At 42.0% G+C, this 23,609-nt stretch overlaps 1 protein-coding gene across 1 annotated transcript in view; it reads left to right on the forward strand.

Annotated features, from left to right (window-relative positions):
• Positions 1-23,609, forward strand: part of MYT1L (myelin transcription factor 1 like) — a 1,346,830-nt gene that overhangs the window by 841,161 nt on the left and 482,060 nt on the right. Inside the window, exons 4-6 of the mRNA XM_078647878.1 lie at positions 10,742-10,796; positions 10,980-11,013; positions 11,319-11,381. Of these exons, the coding sequence (XP_078504004.1) occupies positions 10,742-10,796; positions 10,980-11,013; positions 11,319-11,381 (152 nt within the window). The remainder of the gene's footprint in view (positions 1-10,741; positions 10,797-10,979; positions 11,014-11,318; positions 11,382-23,609) is intronic.

Raw genomic sequence — 23,609 nt, forward strand, 5'->3', positions numbered from 1 at the left:
ATAGTAATTTTTACCCCTACGCTATCCAACGCTTTCCCTACTGTTGCACTCACTGGAGTGGGAATAGTAATTTTTACCTCTACGCTATCCAACGCTTTCCCTACTGTTGCACCCACTGGAGTGGGAATAGTAATTTTTACCTCTACGCTATCCAACGCTTTCCCTACTGTTGCACTCTTTGGAGTGGGAATAGTAATCTTAACCCCTACGCTATCCAATGCTTTCCCTACTGTTGCACCCACTGGAGTGGGAATAGTATTTTTTACCCCTGCGCTATCCAACGCTTTCCCTACTGTTGCAGCCACTGGAGTGGGAATAGTATTTTTTACCTCTACGCTATCCAACGCTTTCCCTACTGTTGCACTCACTGGAGTGGGAATAGTAATTTTTTTCCCTATGCTATCCAACGCTTTCCCTACTGTTTCACCCACTGGAGTGGGAATAGTAATTGTTACCCCTACGCTATCCAACACTTTCCCTACTGTTGCACTCTTTGGATTGGGAATAGTAATTTTTACCCCTACGCTATCCAACGCTTTCCCTACTGTTGCACTCACTGGAGTGGGAATAGTAATTTTTATTCCTACGCTATCCAACTCTTTCCCTACTGTTGCACTCACTGGAGTGGCAATAGTAATTTTTACCCCTACGCTATCCAACGCTTTCCCTACTGTTGCACTCTTTGGAGTGGGAATAGTAATCTTAACCCCTACGCTATCCAATGCTTTCCCTACTGTTGCACCCACTGGAGTGGGAATAGTATTTTTTACCCCTGCGCTATCCAACGCTTTCCCTACTGTTGCACCCACTGGAGTGGGAATAGTATTTTTTACCTCTACGCTATCCAACGCTTTCCCTACTGTTGCACTCACTGGAGTGGGAATAGTAATTTTTTTCCCTATGCTATCCAACGCTTTCCCTACTGTTTCACCCACTGGAGTGGGAATAGTAATTGATACCCCTACGCTATCCAACACTTTCCCTACTGTTGCACTCTTTGGATTGGGAATAGTCATTTTTACCCCTACGCTATCCAACGCTTTCCCTACTGTTGCACTCACTGGAGTGGGAATAGTAATTTTTACCCCTACGCTATCCAACGCTTTCCCTACTGTTGCACTCACTGGAGTGGGAATAGTAATTTTTATCCCTACGCTATCCAACGCTTTCCCTACTGTTGCACTCTTTGGAGTGGGAATAGTAATTTTTACCCCTACGCTATCCAACGCTTTCCCTACTGTTGAACTCTTTGGAGTTGGGATAGTAATTTTTACCGCTACGCTATCCAACGCTTTCCCTATTGTTGCACTCATTGGAGTGGGAATAGTAATTTTAACACTCTTGCTATGCTACGGTAATAATATTGTATATTTTATAATAATATTATGTTAATATATATATATGTTTTAACAAATAAAATGTTTTTTTTAACAACTTAAATTCATTATTTAATAATTCTAAGGTTATTTAGGTATTTTTAAGTATATTTTAGTTATTTATTTTTAATATTTTTTTAATTTTACATTCATTTTAAAATATTTGATATTTTTACAAAGCACATATTTTTAAACGATATTTTTGATTCGATATGTTTGTACTTACCTGTTTGTAGATAGAACTTCGATATTTTTGTAGTAGATATTTTGGAGTCGATATTTTAAATGCCTATATTTTTGTAGTCGATATTATGTCAGTGATCCAATCCAGAGCTACACTTTTTTAGAGCGCCTGTGAAATGTTGAGATTCATTAAAAAAGAGAAAGGAAATAGGGCTGCAATGGTAAAATGAGGACACAGATGTGAAAAGTGAGATTATTGCACAAACTAATAAGGAGAGGCCTTTCTATAACCTGTTTTAATGTTATCAGGGTTGGATAAGAACAGATAAGGGTTTGATTAGGGCAGAGAGTAGCTATCATATTAATACATTAGGTTCTTAAAATCGAGGCAGCACATACTTATAAAGTCACACTGTATAAATAGTCTGCAAGGTAAGGAGACTGCATGCTTTTGTGCTTATTGAAGTCACTTTTTGTGTTAATATCTGGGAAATCAACACAATTGGGCCATAGACCATAAAACAGACCCGCAAACAGTCAATAAAATGGGGTACACACTGACCTGTCAACCTGGTTTTACGCACACTGTCAGGTTGCCCTGTAGGCCTCTTTGACCCTGAATACTATGTATAACTAGAAAGTCGTTTTAGGGTCTGAAAAAGGATACAATCAAAAGGTCCTACAAGTGCCTGGCTAAGAAGCTTAACGGTCTCACCTGTCTGGCTTTTGGTCAGCCCTCTTCATCCATTGGTCTATTTAGGTTTTATTCACATTTTGCTCTCCTCACCACTGCATACAGACAGTGGCATACTGCAAAATGTTGGGGTATGCTGCAGAATGTGATGAAGGGCCACTGAGTCTACCATATCTCACAAATATTTATTGGGCTTGGCCTGAATGTGAGCCCCTGAAGGTTGTGCCTCCCCACCCCACATCTCTGCAGGGGCAGTAGGGGGCTGCATTACACCCCTGCATACAGCATGGGACATTGAGTCAGCTAACTTTTTCCTATGGGCGAATTGCACTTTGAGTGATGGCATGTTGCCTAATCAAATGTGCACAACCGCCTGAAACAAAGTCCATTGCAGTCCCAGGACTGGTGTAACTGTACTGGGCAGATCCTTTATTTTTATATTTTTAGGTTAGGTATTAGCCAACACATTTTGATTTGACTAAAATAATATATATATATATATAATGTATTTAGTTAGAGTTGTTTCCAGCCAGCCCACCTCATCCATTTGTCTGGTATTGTGTCATTCAAAATGTTCTTCTGCCTACTACACTATACAGTGTTTCGAATAGGTAGGGCCACTTCAGTCATTGGTTAACTTCATGGTGAGTGACAGAATTTCGCCCTTTTACAGGCAGCACATCCACACACTAAGCAGTTCTCTTAAGTGCCAGGGACAACTGTAATAATGTGTGCTTTTTGACTTTTTGGTACCATTTTTTTAATGCATTTATCCAATTTATTATTTTTGTAGATTGACAAGGGACCAGCAGCAATCCCAGCAATAAATTCTAGCAAAAAAAAAACCTTGAGCATTTATAAACCTGGAAGCCAACACCAGATCTGTTGATTTTGGCAAGGCTTATTTATATTATTGCCTCTTCTGGCATATTAACTTGGATTGAAAACCTTTGCACAGTCAGGCCAATTGGTTTTGCCTGTGCTTGTTTGTTTATGTTACTGCACTTGTGGGCTACCTGGGTTGCCACTGTATTGATTGCATGAGAGTGAAGTGTTAGATTATCTAATGGATTCTGTTGCATTGGTATTAATAGTTTTTGAGTGGTAGGTTAGAATTAAGTGAGATGGGAGAGCACAAGGCTAATGAAGGCCTGCTGAAAAGTGAAGATGGGGAAGATTCTCCAGAGAGTTCTTTTGCCCGTGCAATTTTTTGGTTATACAGGTACACATAATTACACTGGCATTTATAATTCCTGAATTTCACATTATTTGAAATGTGTGTACAATTTTCACCATGTCATTTAAGGCAGAGGTTTAGGCATGTTCCCCTTGGGAGATTGATTTGAGTAGGAAATATCTTTCTAAAATGTGTTATTTCTCTTCAAACCACTCTCACCCCACTATCTTGCATGTTTTTTAAATTTTCTATGGGAATACCCAAATATTCTACTGAAATATCAATCTCTACTCGCAATCAGATCGGGCTCACCTAAAGATCCGTGCCGGGCCACGATCATGCATTTGGCTGCTAGGAAAATTGGAGACGAATTGACCCCTCCAATTAATCAAGTATTAGAGTCAGGCAACTATCCAGTAAGCTGGAAGAAAGTGATGATAAGGCCCATTTTGAAAAAACCCACATTAGATCCCTCGGAACCCAAGAATTATCGCCCAATAGCCGGCCTGCCCATAGCTGCCCATAGCTGCTAAAATTCTGGAAAAATCAGTAAATAAGATATTAACCGAGTATTTGGACACTAATAATCTGCTGGATTCTACTCAGCACGGCTTTCGATCGCACCATTCTACGGAATCTGCTCTGATTGTAGCAACGGAAGAGATCCGAGGTGTGGTAAAAAGAGGGGGCAAGGCAGTACTGGTTTTATTGGATCTGTCGGAAGCCTTCGACACCGTGAACCATGCGGTGATAGTGCGAAGGCTGCGGGAGGTTGGCATTCATGGGTCAGCTCTGTCTCTCCTCTCGTCATTATTGGACGATTGAGAACGGAGTTTGTACTGGGAGAGCATGCAGTCAGAGAGTTTTCACCTGCCCTGTGGGGTCCCACAGGAGTCAGCACTGTCACCAACCATGTTTAATATCTATGTCATGCCCTTGGCGCAACTAGTCAAGAAACATGGATTTGCATATGCAGATGATTCCCAACTGATTATTGCAATATGCAAACAACCCGAAGACACGGCTATTAAGTTCCATACCGGTCTGGAGGAAATCATTACATGGATGAACCATAGCTTTTTAAAGATCAACACTGACAAGACGGAGATCATCGAGTTTGGTCAAGGGCTGTCTATGTGGAATGACTACTGGTGGCCAGTGAAAGCTCAAATTTGTCCCAGCCCAGCCCCCAAGGTAAGAAACCTCGGGGCAATTTTTTGACAATCAGTTAAATTTTACCGCCAAGGTAAATAGCCTTTCCTCGTCTTGTCATAAAAATGCCCAGAAAAATCTTTCCTTTTATAGGACAGGATTTGCAAAAGACAGTCGTAGTAGCTTTACTACTGTCCAAGCTAGATTATTGCAATGGCCTGCTGCTAGGAATAAACAAAACATTGATGAGTAGGCTGCAATCCTTACAAAACGCTGCTGCCAGGCTTCTCCTGAATATACCAAGGGGCCAATCACCCTCCGCCGGAATAAGAACTCTTCATTGGCTTCCCGTACAGCAACGAGTGGAATTTAAGGCGCTGTGTCTGGTCCACAAAGCTATTTATGGGGGAGGCGCTAAAGACATTCAACAAATGTTTAGGCCTTACCTCCCAGCCCATCACCTAAGATCCAATAAGTTAGGCCTTCTTCAGATTGGCAGAATTAGAAGAGCAAGATGGGGGGGACGGACCTTTTCGCACTGTGCTGCAAAGCTGTGGAACGAACTGCCTACATCCATTAGGTTCCAACCTAATAGACGGGTTGTTAGGAAGGAATTGAAGACTTGGCTGTTTGGTTTAATATATTCAGATAACGAAATTCGCACCATTCCCACTTACACCAGCGCCAAGACGCCACGCATTCGAGCGCTATATAAACTTTTATCCTATCCTATCCTATCCTAAATGTATTGAGTGTAAATTTTGCAATTGTCTGCAAATGACATCTCCTTCACAAAACAATGCTTGCAAATTTCCCACACCCCTAGATCTCAGTCAATAGAACTCAGATTTATTGGCTATGTTAACATGGGGTTCAAGGCTGATTTTAGAGCCAAAGATTGTTTTAGGGCTTTAGAATGATGGGTTCCCACGATGATTGGATGCTTAATTCCATCTCCCACCAGTATGTGGCTCTACTTGAGGATTTCTATCTTTCAAAATGTAGTTTCCCATAATTTATGATCATCCAGGCAAAGAGGGCAGAGACAAAGGAAATTAGAACATAGCTGCAAATATCTGAGTAGGTCAACTATCATGAGGTTCTCAGTGTCATCAGCATAACTGTAGCAGGTTAGCATACAGGACTCAAAGATGTACGGCACACTTGATTGGACATGGATATGACATGAAATATGGAGTCTCGATGATAATGTTTGTAATGCAAGAGGAGTGAGGAAATAAAGTCTATGACTTATTGGACACAAATGTCACACTGACATGTGTGGAAAGTGGAATAAAGAAGCACACCAAATGCAGTTACAGCACAATGCAATTGGGACAGCAGTTCCATTGTCATAAAGTCGAGATTAAGGTTCTCCTGGGTTGCAATGATGCACGTTTGCGTCCCATGGCATGGACAGAAGCCCAACTGCGCTCTGCTCCTCAATTAAGTCAGTGAGGTGGAAGAACATAGCTTTTTGAAATATTTTAGCCAATCTTTGTCCATTAGTGATCGGTCTATATTTGTCTGAGCTCTATGTAACAATTGCTTGATTCTTTAAGCGGAGTATAACATGTCAAGTCATTAATACATTGTGGTAGGTTAGCTCAAGGATGAGATCTTTGTGAAATACAAAATATATATTGTTTGTTGATGAGAGAAGAACATAGAACTGAAGATGATGATGAAGATGATTGGGGCTATTCAACTGAACATCTAGGTAAGCATAAAGGAAGAACGAGAAATGGTGTGACATCAAGGAAAATAGGATTAATGTAGCAGGTACAAGTCAGTCACAAACTAAGAATTAATTGAGTCAAGAACGCAAAAGGAAAACGTAAAAAGAGCTTACAACATGTCCATGAGAGCATCCTACAGTTTAACTAGTGAGTAGATAATTAGCAGATGGCCAAGAGACAAAGAGGAAACAATAGAGTTTGAAACTTAACTAAAGGATAAGTGTTTTAGAGAAGTTGAAGGGATAGAAACAAGATATGTAGACAGAGTAGTCAATGCAAATTTTTCATTTATTAGCAAGTGATTTCTAAATCAATGAATTCGTATACAGGTCAATTTATTATCTTGCCTAGGCCATGCCCAGGGGAGACTATTTGATTAAACAAGATTGGTCTCAGTTGGTTTCTCATTATCCAGGTTGCCAGTTTTCATTTCTTCAAAACCATCTGCCACAGACCCCTTATAAAAATGCATAAACGTCTTTGGTTTTGATAACTCAGAACTGAAAAAAAAATGCTAAATTACAAACAAAATGCAGTTGGACCGTTTTTTTGTTTGAATGCTCAACGCCAGAACAAATAATGTGTTGAAAGAAGAGGCATTTGAGTTATCTGAAAACAGTTGTGATGAAGTCCCTACTTCCAAAGAGTTCACTCTCAGAGACAAGGACTAACATGGATAAGAGACCAGAATTTTTTTTACTCGCGCTCTCACACCTGTGTGGGAGCCAGGGTATTTGAATAGTTGTCAATCAACAACCTGCCTTAATTAGCATAAAGTTCGACAGAGAAGGCAGTTTGCATATTCTGAGGCTTAGAAATAAAAGGGCTTGTGTCCATCAAGGAGTAATACATATCAGACAGGAAGACGAAGCCTTCATCGGTTAGGCCCTCAACACTAGGAAAATGCAGATACGTTTAGTTGTGGGGTTGCATTTCATACAAATATCAAACAGTATAGACAAATGACAACAAATTATTTGAGGAAAGCATTGAAGGACTAAGTAGATTGATGAGACTATACACAAAAGTGGCTACCTTCTGACTTTGTCAAACTAAGTGCCATTTGTTCCCTAAAGCTGCGCTTTCGGTCTTGCCTTTCATGGAGAATTTGAAGTGAGTGAACTTGGCTTATCAATGGAGGTAGGAAATAGTTTGAGGGTGCTGGTACTAAAGTTTGTCTTTTTGGCAGATGGGCACATTAGGTCAAGGTTAGGAAATCGAAGAGAGATTAAGAAGGCATGCGGAAATGCTAATTTGACTAGAATGGCTGTTCACATTAGAGAAATCCAGAGAACTTGTTCTCTTACTTTACAAAGATGGATCCCTCTGAAGAGGCTGTCATTCGACACGCTTATGAGTCGGTTCAGAAGCCCATCATTTAATCAATGTTTTCTATAGCGCGAACCAGACCCAGAGATTGGGTGTCAGAGCGCTTTACATTTCAACCATCTTCAATATCAGCGGATATCCAATTCTTTCACGTCAAAAAACAAGTCTATGTATTCATTAACATTGGCATATATACACAAGACAAATATAATGCAGAATAATAGAGATCATTAGATTACAATCAAGATTGTCGTGTTGTACTTAAATTTACGATAATACCATTCCTGAGATCTTCTATGACAAAGCTGGTTATCGTATTATGTTAAAACACATTGTTCGTTATAGGAGAAATTTACCCATCATTTTGTACAATTGAGTTCAGAATAGGAGCAGCCACAAATGCAACTTGGAAAGGCAGTGTGGCACTAAGGAAGGTGAAACTCAAGCATTTAAAAGAGATGCAATGCAATGGCCACATTTTGATCACATTACCCCCAAACCTCTTTATACCAATCTTAGCAGTTGAGTTAAAAAATGTTGACTGCATTGATAATGTAGAACCAATCACTCCTAGGCCACAAGGGCACAGCAGAGTGCAGCCTTGTGAAAATAGTCCAAAAGAATCGAACTGTTGCATAAGCTAAGAAGACCAGGCTTTAGATGGGGTCAGCTATCCCCTACAGAAAGGGACAAACTAGATATCTTGATAATACAACTAAAAGGTAATGATCTCACAAGATTGAGTAGGGGCAGGATTTTGGCTGACATGAAAATGTGCCTGATCACATTAAACAGAGTAATTGATAAAACTAAATGTATTTTGAAAGAAATCATGCTGAGGTTCTTAACACATGGTGCACGTTCACACGTGGAATCTGAAAAAGCGTATTGCTCGTGTAATAGCAAAATCTAGCAATGTATGGATTTTGGGGCAAGTAATGGCCCAATTTAGAGTTTGACGGGGGTACTCCATCACAAATGTGACGGATAACGTGCCTGCCATAGTACAAGTGCATTAGGAAATAATGGAATTGTAATTAGACAGGTGTAATATTCATTATGCTAATGAATCTGTACTCATGCATCAAGCACTAAATAATCAATCAATTGGATTTGTAGAGCGCAAATGCATCAACTATGAGGGTCTCAAGGTGCTTGGAGAGCGATCTGCTGGTTCTCCTATTAGTTGAACATCCAGGTCATGAGGTCCTTCCTGAACTGCTGGAGTGATGGAGATGCTCAGAGGCACAGGGACAGGTTGTTCCATGTCTTAGCCACCAGGTCGGAGAAGGAGCGGCCTCCGCCCTTGGTCCGTCTGATGTGACATGCGGCTGCTAGGAAGAGGGATTCGGAGCGGAGTTTTCCATTTGGGTAGATGGAAGTTCATTCAAGTGTTGAGGTATGCCGGTCCTTCGTTATGTAGTCCCTTGTAAGTGAGGGTGAGAAGCTTGAAACTGGCATCTCTTCGCAACTGGTAGACAGTGGAAGTTCCTGAGGTGAGCGGTGAAGTGAGTTCACCTGGGGAGGTCAAGGATAAGTCTAGCCACAGTGATCTGGATAGTCTGGAGTTTCATCATGAGTTGGTTGGTAGTCCCAAAATAGAGGATGTTGCCGTAGTCTAGTTTACTGGTGACAAGAGTTTGTGTGACCTTTCACCTGATGTTGGGTGGTATCCATCTGAAGACCTTCCTGAGCATTTGAATGATGAGGAAGCAGCGCTGACCTGCTGCTTTATCGAGAGCTCGATGCCGAGAATGATGCCTAGGTTGCTGTTCTGTTCGGTGGGTATGGGAGTTGGGCCTAGCTCAGGTGGCCACCATTCGTTGTTCCAGAGGGTGTCCTTGCCTTTCCCAAAAAGGAGTACTTCTGTCATGTCAGTGTTGAGTTTGAGACAGTTGTTGTTCATCCAGGTGGCCAGGCCATTCATGCATTTTTGTAACTTGTCCCTGGTGGTCGTTGTGTTGTTAGTAAGGGAGAGGATGAGTTGGGTGTCATCCACATAGGAGATGATGTTAAGTCCATGGCTCTTGACGATGGTAGCCAGGGGTGGCATGTATATTTTGAAGATATGGCCCTAAATACGGTCTCATCATCCGAATTACACAGGGATTTAGTCAATAGACTTCCAACCATCAGATGTAGACATGGACCTTTTCTTATTGAACATTTGCAGGGTTTTGAACTTTGTATAAAAATATCTGCATTTATTTTGAAGCCAGACAATGATGCACATTTATATTGTGGACAAAAGCCAGGTGGTCAGTGAGATGCAGTACCCAAGGTCAATATGCCCTGTAACAGGAGGTAATCCTACACCGAGAGGGTCCTTGGGATGCTGGTCAGCAGGGGAAGGAGGAAGTGAACCACTTTCAAGCATACACAACTCTTCCACCTCACACCAGCTGATTAGCAATGGGGCACAAGTGCTGCTGTGCGGATTTTTATGTATTGGAGAAAGTGTGGAGAGTTAAGTCTGTGATTTTGGAACTGCTAAATGAGGTATTTTTACAGGACTGGCCCAGTTTGCAGGACATCATAGATTAGGGAACCTTATCCTCTTAGCGGGCCCTCACTTTCATCATTCATGGATGGGCAGCAGGCATTTCTCAGTGCATATTTAACTCCTTGCCACTTGTATTGTCATCCCAAACCAATTTCTTTACATTTTACAAATAAATAAAAGCCTATATCTTAAAATTTTAATTCATCTTGTCAGTGATCAGCCCTTGCAGTTCTCTCAGACTAGTTTCAAGTTACAAGCAGCAGACCCCTCAGGGAGTGTTGTGTGGCAGCACATTAAGGTGCATAAGCACCATAGAAGCTCTCAATTTCGTCTGCTCATTTCTTGTTTTCGAATTGTAACACTTCTTTTGTGTACTATTCAGGTACCTTTTAGTTTTCCTGTTCTCAAGTAACACTTTAGCCTTTTCACTCAAATAGAGTAATTTGTTTACGAAAACCATAAATGTGTAAGGCTATAGAATGAGCATGCTGCGAATAGGTTGTGTGCAAGCCCTTCCTTCTGATTGTGTACATTGATAGTCTGTGCATGCAGGGAAGGGACACTGACTGCCTGCTAATCTATTCCCAGATGGAGGTGGATACGGACGAGAAGCGCCATCGCACACGCTCCAAAGGTGTTCGAGGTACGTCTCTTGCTTCACTAAATCACTCAAGGCCCGCGCTCAGGGTGACCTTCCTCCCGCAGACTCTCTTTGCACGACTCATCCTGACCCCTTCTTTTCACACAACCCTTTCAGCCATTTTCTCCAGCAGACGGCTCCTTGTAATAGATGATAAATTTTTATACATTTTCCATCTCTCTGCAGTTCCCGTGGAACCCGCCATACAAGAGCTGTTCAGGTTAGTGCTCTGAGTGTAAAATGTATCCCCATTAGCAATTTAGAAAATTCATGCCTTCTAATGGATATAATGCACTTTCAAGTTCATTGGTGGCTTGCTCATGCCCTGCTGCACTGATGAAATGAAATCTCCTGAGACGTGATAATAAAAACGCATTTGGCATCCCCTCTTTTTGCCTTCTGTTATGTGATTTTTCTCTCTCTCTCTTTGTTTGCCTCCATCTCTGTAATACCCACTGCCTGCTTTTAGCATAATCTCCCGGCCTCGTCTTGGCACCTATATAATTAATTCTTTCCTTTTCGCAGCTGTCCCACTCCTGGCTGTGATGGCAGTGGTCACGTTAGTGGTAAATATGCAAGACATAGAAGGTAATTAAAATCTGTGTTTTTTTCGTTTGGAAGTAAAAATCTCTCACAATCAGGTCTTCTCACCTCCCCTTGTTAGAGCCCCAAAATGAAGAGGCATGTACATTAGGAGCAGAGAACTGTCAAGAGGGCTTTAAGTGGGGTCGGTCCCTCTGAGTCTCAGACCAGGCAGTAATTAAATACTGACATAGAATAGCATCCTCATCAGGCTCTACATTCATGTCCTAAACTTGACAGGCAAAAACACTGCTTGATTTGTGAACAATGACTGTAAAATTTTGTAACTTAATCCACGTCAGCAATGCAGTCCCTGGTCACATTTCACTTGTTTTACTTAATCTTGCATTCCCTAAGAATTTTTGTTTTTTTCCAGGATGTTTTACTTCTGTAGTTTTTCATCTGTGCAGCATGTTACTCTTGTATAGTACATTCTGTGAACTGAGTCACCTCTAGGTGCCAGGGTGTGAGTTCAGGTTGTGGGTGAGTATTCATGATGGGACACAATTGAAAGCTAAAGTTCAAGGTACTCTGAGTCTCTGAGAGTGCCTCTCAATGGGTCACAAAGGAGTTCAGAGTACATGCTCATCCATTCCTTGGCCTCTCTGTAGAACGCACACAGCAAATGTCTTGTGTCCCAATTATAATTGTTGAATGTGTGTGAAGGAGGTGCATCACTGTTGCAATATTGACAGTGTGAGTGTTAAAGAAAAGCAGTGCTTACAGGTGAGTGGTTGCATGTACAGGGGTTGGAGAAGTGAAGAATGCAAAGAAATACATTCAAGAGTGAGGGAAAAGAGGGTGCGGAAGAGAAAGATGAGGTGTGAGATATGCAGATGGGGGATTTGGGCAAAATGTGGTGAGAAAAAGGGTGCAACAGTCTAAAATAGAGAGAGTGCAGAGGAAAGTGGTGTGAAGGAAAGGACAGGAGTGATTAAGACCCAAATAATGTTGAATTCACAGTCTCATATTTTCAGAATCGAAACTTTTTCGGTACAACAAAATCATTGTGACTCATTTATCTTATCCAGCTAATAAGCATTGAAAGAGCCAATAGCTCTGGCTTGTTTTACACATAATGTTCATTGTTGTGTAATGTGCGTGATTGCAACAACAGAATGTTTGTGAAGTGGCACTGCAATACTGATTAGGTGGCACGTTATGGGAAACAAAAGATTTTACTGCAGATGTTCTTAAGCCACTCCCTTATTGACATTGGCCACACCCCTTGCGCATCCTCCCTCTTCCTCTTTTATATTCCCGCTTAAAGCTCTGGGTGTCAACTACTGACCCAATGACGTGTTGCTAGCCACTCCTTCCCTATCACATTCTGGTTTCTGCTTCCAGGGCTCAGCTGGACCCGACACACCACAGTGTGTTTGTACAACACGTCTTGTTCATGTCTTTCCTGCTACAATGCCAATGTTCTATGGAAAATGCTCTGTTGCTCCTTGAAGCCAGCTGTGTCCATCGAACACCCAAAACCTATGTAATGATGAGCTAATGTTATTGAATGTTGCCGATGATTCAATCTTATTCATGGATACACACGCAAAGGCAACTGAAAAATTCTGCCCCCAGGACAGTTTTTCACCGTATGCATCGACCTCATATCTTGTTGAGTTGCAAACCTCTGGCGATTATATTTCTCAAATGGCTCACATGGTGACCTTACAGACATTCTGGGCCTGTTTGTCTTTAATGTCTTATACAGCTCATGGAGGGAATTGCGATACGCGCTCTCAACGACAGACTTTGCAATGAGGATGTTAGATAAAAAGGTCAAAGCCAGAAGCAGATCAGTGGTAATGAGAATTTGAGATTCAGATGATTGTGTTTTTGACATAAATACTATTTCTGCACTTTTCTGACTGATGTGGTAAACGTTTGTTGATAATAAAAGTGCAGGACAAGGTTACCTGTTAAATGCATCTGCATGGTTCTCAATAGGGGTAGATAAAGCTATTGGTCGAAAAGTGGATAAAATATAAAGCAGCATTTGCAATCCATAGACTGGGCTTTTGTTTGGGCAACCTGATAAAAACCATTTACCAGTGAATGAATTTGAAAAGGAATATTCCATGTCCAAAAACAGAGACCCTCTTGGTCAGGCCATCTGCTCCTCCCTCGAACTCAAAATGGTCCAGGGAAGTACAAAGTGCCGGAAATATTCGGATTTGTTTCCCAACAGCCAATCAGAATGGTGTAGGCAAAGAAACGTGAAGAGCAGCCATTCATTGTTGCTGAAGTGACTTGTTTCAATAATTCTGTTTGGGAGCCTTTTGAGCATTATGAAGTAGTCTGTGTGTGAAGGCCATTGACGTAGGTTCGTTATAAGGAGCCAGCAGTTCCAGCCTATGAATGGCCATTACTGGCTGTTTCAGTAATTCTAGGGGTTTGAGAACGTTGATTCAACTTGACTCCTTAGGATCCACTAAAAAACATAGGATAGCAGGGGAATCATATTTGCTACTTATGATTCCCATGGTCATTTCCCATTCTGGGCTGCATTTTTTGCCTGGAGGTTACAGCTGCTTGGAGCAGCTAGGTTTCCGAGGGGGGGGGGGGGGGGGGGGAACTCTCTGTGCCCCATCAGCCTGGGAGCTCGCATTTACGGGCCCCTCGGGGATACCCTCAGCTTTTTATGGGGCACTGAGCGTTGCCAAGGAAGTCAGAATGGTACTGGCAAGCCATGTTCAGGCTGTCTATGATGGGATAGGCAGCCAGCAATCATGCTTCAGGGTGACACCTGTTGTTATGACAATATTCTTTTGATGTGGAAGCGGGGTTCCAGAAAAGGTAGGTTCGCCCAGAAAAACAGACATAGTAAAAAAACTAAAGTCTAGTTCTCTGCTTACACAAACAATACATATTTTTTCTGTGTTTCATTGGACAGAATTGTATCCTGTCCTTTTAGTAGATGGTGACATCGATGAATATTCGCATAATTAATTATAGATCCTGGTGACCCCCCCCCCAGCTTAGTTAAATTGAAAATATTTGGAAATGTGAAATGAAGTAGCTGACAGAATGCCACATCTGGAAACAAAAACTATATCATGATACAAAATAAGAAAAGAAGACTCTATACCTACCAAACCATCAAATGTCATATTTCATAAAATTACATAACTTACGATTTAGTACATCAAAAACTGTTGAAAATATCATATTATCTAGATAATTTATGTTCAGGGTTTGAAAAAACCCATAAATCTTAGCATAATCACTAAACCGAGGCAGAGCTCTTGAGGTAATAACCTTAGGCCAAAGAACAGTCTGCCACCGAGCGTATGGTTCTGCAGCTATGCATCGAACAGTGTAAAAGATTTAACAATATTTTGGAGCATATTAGCAAGAGCTGGCGATATAATTGTCGTCGCTTTAGGGTCATATGAGCAATGTTATCTCTGTTTTCAATGGAACATCACTGGAAAAACAGCGATGTTCCATTGAAAACACAGCTATCGCTGAAATATTATAGCCATAGCGATATGCGTTGTAAATATAGCGTTATTATGGTGATAATATTCAGCGATAGCCGGCGATATTATTTCTATCGCTATGTACAGTCAGCGATAATTATCGCTGGCCGTTGATAATATGTCCCTTAGTGCTTTACAGAATCATGACTTTGTCTTACAAATCACAGCATTACTTGGTGACAGATGTAGAGACGGCATGCTCCGCTCTCTTTTGCCACACTGTCCTCTGTGCACCAGCTAACCGGAACCAAACTAAAGGACACCTTTTTGATCACAGGTTTTGAGTACCTACTGGGAGGATTGTAGGATGGTGAGTTTGGTAAGCTTTTATTATCACATTTGGAAAAGGCCGTGTCTGCTGGCTCTGGAACCGTTTGAACCATCAAGTAGCTGTTCAAAATCAATCTCCTGTAAAACGCAATCCTAAACTTTACTATGAGATCTGGTCGGTGATTTAAAGGGGCTTGGGTGTGCCTCTGTTCTCTCAGATGCCCCTGCCAGCTGAAAATCCAGAATGTAACTGACAAGCTCCCAGACATTGGTCCATTAAGTTAAGTGCCTCATGGGATGTGCTTAAGTGCTTACCCAGCAGCACCTTGCCTCTTGACACCAATTATGCTGCAACACGTCTCTTCTGAAATATTCCCACTGTCCCTGGCACTGCCTACTGTCCTCCAATAGTCTTGTTCACAGGACACTTTGGATCTGTTAATTGTGTGGAGTAGCACTTTGATAGCTCCAGAAAACCATAGTTGTGCCTGCTGCTAATTTGGGAGGTGATTTTTTAGGCAACTTGTTTTTTGGGCCTTTTTCTCGGAAAATCAGCAGCTTGTGTTCAAAGCAACTGAGCTGTCCCTTCTTGAAGAAAGAGTTAATGTAAAAATAGGGCCAGGATAGATGTTGATATGTCATAGCAAGTTCAATATACTGTAGCTTTGTGCCTTTTCCCCAAAGACTGGAACTTGCAAATATCACAAACTTTAAAAAGGATTATGATCCAAGAGTTCATATAGCTAGCTAAGGGTGTCCAAACCTGCTCCATGGAGCACTGAAACTTTTCAGACACTCACGTGAAACCAGTCCCAGGATGCTTGTTTCTGGACCGGAAAAGACCTGGCTTGGCAGTTCGGGTTGGACTGGTCCCATGAGGAATAGGGTCAAGACTGATTTGCATATGGCTGTGTCTGAACTGGGGAGGCAACGTGAGCTAAAGAACGATGATGGATTTCACCCAAATCTAATAGTGTCTGGGGGTGAGTGTCTGAAAAGTTTCAGTGCCCCGTCCATCATCTTATTGTGTTTACTTGTATTATATCACATGACAGTGTGAATTGTATAATTGCTTATAAAGCCAGATGTGAGCCTGAAGAGGTGCTATGATCTTCTATTATATTTGTACAAACCACATTTTTAACTGCCCTCTTTTCCAACCTGTAACTAAAATACATGTTCTTTTTTTAATGTGGAGCCCATTCACAAAGTATTTTTTAAGTAAATAAAGTAGTACTGTTTTATGCACTCTTACCTGCATTTATGAAATGACACCAAAACATATCAAATTTAACATCTAAAATGGGAAGAAAATGGGGATTGTCAGGAATATTTATATATATTTTGCATCAATGGGAAGGACTGACCCTTTTGCACTTTTACTAATAGGAGTTGGATGTTTTGGGACTGTTGGAAATGGGAAACAGCCATTACAACGCAACTTTCACAACGCACTACCATTACAACAAAACTTTTACAACGCAGGATCCATTACAACGCATGCCATTACAACGCATGCCATTACAACGCAGATGCTATTACAATGCATGCCATTACAACATAAGCATGGGTAAGTATTCAATTTAATTTTAACCCCTACACTATCCAACACTTACCCTACTATTACACTCCCTGGAGTTAGAATAGTAATTTTAACCCCTACACTATCCAACACTTACCCTACTATTACACCCCCCTGGAGTTAAAATAGTAATTTTAACCCCTACACTATCCACCATTTACACTACTATTACATTCCCATTCATTAAAATTTAAAAAAAATACTTACCCATACTTACGTTGTAATGGCATGCATTGTAATAGCATCTGCGTTGTAATGCCATGCGTTGTAATGGCATGCGTTGTAATGGATCCTGCATTGAAAAAGTTTCATTGTAATGGTATGCGTTGTGAATGTATGCGTTGTAACGTCATACATCCGTTGGATATGGCCCTTTTTGCAGGGTTATCCCCAAACTTTTTGCTTCTTCCTCCTTTATATTTCCTGACCTGTGGTTGTTGGCTATAGGACTCTGGGCACTTTACCACTGCTGATCAGTGCTAAAGTGCATATGTTCTCTGCATAAATTGTTATTGTGATTGGTTATCCATGATTGGCATATTTGTTTTATCAGTAGGTCCCTAGTAAAGTGCACTGAGTGTGCCAGGGATGGTGATTCAAATGCTACTAGTGGGCCTGCAGCACTGATTGTGCCACCCACATGAATAGCCCTAAAATGGTGTCTCAGGCCTGCCGCCGCAGTGCCTGTGTGCAGTTGCTAACTGCCATGCTGACCTGAACAGTGTCCCCACTGGCCATGCCTAACCCTTCCCTTTCTGTACACATTGAACACCCCTATGGAAGGCCCAAGGTGCCCCCTGGGCAGGGTGCAGGGTATGTGAAAGGTAGAGCATGTAATAGTGTGGGTGACATGCTCTGATAGTGAAATACTGCCAATTTCACTGTTGAAAGGCTATCTGGCCCATAGGCTAGAATGGGGAATGCTGTGTATAATGTGTACCTGCATATCTTCCCTTAGGAGCAAGATAGAAAATTGAAGTCTTCGATCCCTGAACTCAGAATTTAATAACCCAACCAAGGATGGGTTTTTTAATCCTGTGTTTGAAAACAGCACTTTTAGAAAGTGGCTGTTTTCTTGTCCGACCTTTCTGTGTGCCTTTGCCTGTTTGTGAATTGACTGTTTGGTTTGTGAGTTACTTGGGCTGGGGTTGGCTCCAGGAGGCTGGATGAGTCAGCACTGTGCTGAATAGCTCCAGCTGCATCTTGAGTGGTGAGAGGGGATAGCACTTGGGCCTGAATAGGGCTGTGCCTGCCTTCCACAATGCTGGCTCCACCTCCTGCTGGGCGGCTGACGACCCTGCCCCTCTATCTCAAAGGAAAGAAGGAGTCATGTAAATAGAGTGCTCCAGGACTGACCAGAACTGGTTTGGACTAGGCAAGGGCCTCTCTGCCTTCAGAGAACAAAGAAACTATTCTTCATCCTGGAATCAAGAAGGAACCTCTGCCAAGGAGAAAATATGGAAGACTGAAGAGTAAGGACTATCCTGCTGTGTGTTTGTGGGCTGACCTGCAGTTGCTATTCTGCCAAGGAGAGGGAAAGGACTTTGCTGTTGCTGTGTCCCCTTGCTTGAAGAGATCTCCAAGGGCCTGAGGAGAGCTGGCCTCCTGTTAAGAAGTCCCAGGAGCAAAAGGACTTCATCCCCAGCTTCCCCCCTGAACTCTGCTGTGTGAGTTCTGACCTGCCTAGAGTGCTTGATCCATTTGCGGAGCCTCTGGAGGTTGTTTCCTGCTGTTTGGGGAGCTGGAAAAGAAGGAAGAAGAAGATCTACAATTTTGCGCGCATCGCTTTGCCGTGAAGATTGTCTCAGCGCCTGTTACCGCTGCAAGAACCGACGCATCGTTCGCTTGTGGAGCGCATTGCCCCGGTGCGGGAAGATTCCTGTCGCTGCGAGTATCGTCACAGAGCCTGTCATCTCTGTAAGAAACGTTGCACCGCTTGCTTGCGGACCGCATCCTGTCGCTGCGAACATCGTCGCAGATCCAGTGCCAACGTATCGAGGGGCCACGGCAGAAGAGGATCAACACTGCGCCACGCATGGCCGCTGCACCGAAGATCGTCGCGCACTGTAGATCATCGATTCATGCCTGTGCGAGACACATCCTACCGGTGAAACTGCACCCGGCAATCCATACAACGTATCGCATTGCTCCCCATACAGACCGGATTCGTCGCAACACACCCGCTGCGGGCAGCGGGGATGTCGCATCGCCTCCCCAGGGTCTCAGGAGTGACGCATCGCTTGTTTTTCGACACTGCAGTTGCCGCTAGGAACTTTTGTCGCATCTACAGGTACTTTGGCTAAAAGTGATGCAATTGTGGATTATTTTGACGCAAACCCTTGAACTCTTCTTAAATCATATTCTTGATCTGTGTATGTTGGATTTTTGTCATTTTGGTCTTGTGTAGTTTAGATAAAGATACTTTATTTTTCTAAACTGCTGTGGAGTCCATTTGTGGTATTTTCACAGTGTTACTGTGAGTGTTCGTACAAATACTTTACACATTGCCTTCGATAAGCCTGTCTGCTTGTGCCAAGCTACCAAGGGGGTGAGCAGGGGTTATCCAAAGAGTGTATCCCCTTTACTCTGACTAGAAGTCCTGACTAGAGGTCCCTATTTGGACATTGGTTACTACCTCTGCCAACTAGAGACCCCCAGATCTAACAGGGGCCAATTGACAAATGCAAATAAGAGTATGTAAATGAGCACTCCTGTTGAACTATTTCCCCTACATGCAAATGCTTTTGTAAATTGGCTACAAAATCTCTGTCAAGATATTGTGCTTAATAAGTGTGACAAATTGTGCCACACGGTATTTCAATTCCAAACCATTTACCACCTGATAAAGTAACTCTAGATAGTCCCCACTTGCCACTCTTGCAAAAACAAGACAATTTTTCGAGGAAATACGTTGATTACCCCATTGAAGTTCAATACTACCTTTGGTCATGTTTCATCAATAGTAAACAACAGCAGTACCCACCATGGCTAGGGTCCACTAACCACAGATAGCCACTTGGTCCATAGAAACAGTGTAACATTGGTAGGCAACCGTGTGGATTTCATTAACAGTAAAAGGATTGTTATAAATGTGGATGCTAGGCACATTGAGGAGTTGGTTGTGGCCCCCAATTCAGTAGGTGATTTCAGGAAACTGTGTAAAACTAAACACACTCTGGCGCATAGCTCCAAAAAAGTGAGCTCATATAACAACTTCTGGCTTGGCATCCAGGCAGGGATACACAAGGTTCACTAACAAGTGATTACGTAGGCTATGCAGCGCTGGAGACGTTAAAGTCACCCTACCCAGCCCCTACTTTTCCTTTCCAACTACATTGTTGTTGGAGATTAAATGGCTACAGTTGGACATATTTAGGGAGAGGGCCAGGGAGAAAGATAAGGACAGAGAATGAATGTGGTTAACAGCATTGCCCTGGGTGCAGTGACACAATGAAGTAAATTGATCTTATGAGAGAGAATTAGAAAGAGTTGGAAAAGAATGAGGACAATTTAAAACCAACCTGTTGAAACTCCAAAGGTTACCTGAAGAAGGTGACATTGGCCTCTGCAACCCCAGTAGCTCGATAAAATGATTAACTCTTACACTGATGAACTGATGGTGATGTCCACAACTGGAGTAGAGATACTGTCACGGATATCAACCTGATTTGTCTTCTTCTCAGAAGGAACAAGGCACTCATGAGTTGAATGATTGCAGCCATGGTCTTGATCAGAAAGTTTACAACAGCCCCATAAACTAAATAGGTTTAAAAATGACCATGACTGCCATTAATCCAATTAGAAGTCATGGGTGACAAAACATTGATGGATGTCAGAAAGAAAAGCTGTGACCTACTGAATCATTGTTCAGTCTTTTATTTGGACAGACCAACTCTTGCATTATTTTGCTGAAGCAGCATTTGCCTGACTCTCGCATCACATAGGTATTTGTGAATGACTGGCTTGTGTTCCAGCGAGGACCCACAGCAGAGACATAACCACAAGAAGATTAAGGCAAGGGTGCCCAGACCAAGCCTATGAATGAGCCAGACTATTCAGTATAAAACAATCCTTTACTTGGTCTCATTGGAAGTGGTGTTCGTAGGGTGAAAGAGAGGTCTCTTAAACACTCTATATTGACTGAGATGGTATCTAGGGACCCAATGTGAGGGTGCAAAAGACCACTACGCTGTGGCAGGATAGCATTACTGCCTCTTCTGCTTGGCATGGCCATTTCTATCCTGTGAACCTGTGGACCAACAAGTGGCAATGACTGTATGGTGCCCAAACAGCTTCCTTGCCCTTTTTACTCCCCATGGAAATATACAGGGAGGTTACATTTAATCATTCACTGCCTGGGGATTGCCACCCAGAAGCAACATTATTCAGTAAGGTTTTATAATATTGCCCAGTAATGCTGCACCTGGCGAAAGAAACCAATAGGTGCTCCTGCAGGATATAAGAGTAATGGATAAAATTGAGATGGAAGAAAGATTAATGCAACTATGTACAGTGATGATAAGCCACCCGCCCCCCCCAAAAAACTAAACACGTTAAAACTCCAATTTTTATTAAGATTCATTAACTAAAAGGTGTCACGTACATAAGATAAAACAGATAAAATAAGTAGTTTATTTTTATTCTCTCCATATCTGTGATTGGAAAATTGTTAATATTTTTTCTTTTGACATTTTGTTTTACAGCTTATTGTACTTTTTTTAACGCTTTATCTTTGTTCCTTTATTATGTGTAATTTTTATTTTGAAGGACTCCAGCACAACCTTTTTATTGCTACTGGGTGCCACATGGAGTTTCCCTCATAAATTAATATTTTCTAAATATTTATGTGCTTTTAATAGAGAGTATGGGAGGGGATAATTCCATAAATGTAAATGTAATCCATATTTTAGATCAATTTGTGAATTAAGAACAAGTTTGATGGCATTATCATTGTGACGCAGTGTGCTTTTTAAATATTATTTGAGGGACAGGCAGCCCCTCACCTTGTGTTTCGATCTTATTACTGGATATATTTTGGAAAAGAAAAAGCAAGTTATACTTAAGTGTTCTGCTGTAGTCTGGCTGAATATGTTAAAAGTTATTTTTTTAAAGTTATTGTTCTGTCTTCATTAGTGTACGTTCGTTTCTTTTAAGCGAGAAACTCAAATCCAGAGAAATTGTAATCTACTCGTTCTTGTGAAAGTCAGTCACACGTCACAGTCTGCTTAAATAATGGGATATTCCACTTCGATCTAGTATAAATCCCTGGCAGATGGCGTCGGTGTCGGTAATTCAGCTCAAGCAATTAGACGCATATATTTGATTCACAGATGATTAGTGAACGCCGCCATTTTTTTGTTTTCAGTGAATGCAACGTGAGCCAGTGCTCACGGCCAAATGATAGCAGCAGCCTGTGCGATTAAGGTGAATTTACCTCTCACTCAGTCCAGCCTGTGTGCCTACGACATCTACCCCAAAGTACGACGTGCTTCCCGCTTTAAAGAAGCCTGTAACCAGCGAGCGCATTCAAAAACAAAACAAAACAAGGAAAAGTTGCTGAGAAAGTTCACCTTTCCCACTTGAGCTGCTATTTCCTAAAACCCAGCTCACACCACAAGGGATTTAACAATAAGTCATCAGCTTAACACAGAAAGCACATTCGTATACTCATTTCCGTTACTGTATGTACAATCTCATTACGTATATTCAAGGGATGGCAGTAGCAAGTTTCCTTGGTTTGGCCTGTGCTTTGTCAGAACCCAGAGCAAACATCCTTAGATATCACATGCACAAGGGACAGATGAGGTGTCCCACTGAAAAGCGCCATTTTGAACAAGCATTTGCAATGCAATAGGTTTCGCATTATAAAAGTTTGAGCTATTGGCATTGCTAATAATAATAATAATAATACACCAATAGCTCAAACATTCAGTAATGCCAGGGAATGGATGGAGGGAGATGAGAGGTTGATGCATGGAGGAACAAGAAGGGCACAGGGGAAGGAAAAAGGGGTGGGAGGGGCATACAAGAGAATGTCAGGATGAGAGAATGAGACGCACACATGGTTAGGTGAGGGGAATAGAGAGGTAGAACAGAGCGACACACGGAAGGGAGCCAAAAGGAATAGACAGAGAGCTAAAGTTGTAAAGTAGTTCCTAATGCAGTCCAAAGCAAACCTCGTTATTGAGGTTGAAGGATATAACCAAACCGTCAAAAACATTATTTGAAAGATGAAGGCTCTTGGGTTGAGCCAATGTGATTGGCAAACTCTCAGCCAATGGCTGAAGGCTGCTTTCCGTAGGAAGCCAATGGTTTTAAGGTATGTACCCAAAATCCATTCTTGGAATATTGTAAGCAATGGGTCTGTCTGACAGCTCTGCTGTCCAAATTCAGACCTAAACCAGAAACCTCGGGCATTACTATATAGTAATGCAGAGCATACCTAGGTGGTAGCTAAGCAGCAGGCTGCAGAGACATATGCCGCAGGTGCATTGGTCCAGACTAGGCTTAGAGGGGAGAGGAACGAGAAACCCTGACTCGAGCCATGTGATGTGCTGACTGAGGTGAAAGGTCACTTTCTCGGGCGAAAACGCTTAGAGGAAAAAATCTGGACTGCAAAAAAATCTCCTCAAAACCTTGTGCAGGGTAAATGTCAGTGTGGTGGCTGTTGCGATATTTAGCTTTAGGAATAAGTACAGGGTTGAGGCCCTTAACCATAGGACTTTATCCTAAAGTTAAATCTTAACCTTAACTTAAGCGAAGGAAGGGAGAAAGTTGGGTTTGAGGTAAGTGTCTGGGTGAGTGCTGGTGTTAGGGTCACTTTAAGGGTTAAGGTCGGGTTGGTATAACCCAAGGATATGGGTCTGACTCAGGTTTAGAGTTGGGGTGAGGACGTGG

This window comes from Lissotriton helveticus, chromosome 6 (genome assembly GCF_964261635.1).
Source record: "Lissotriton helveticus chromosome 6, aLisHel1.1, whole genome shotgun sequence".
Taxonomy (NCBI): Eukaryota; Metazoa; Chordata; class Amphibia; order Caudata; family Salamandridae; genus Lissotriton; species Lissotriton helveticus.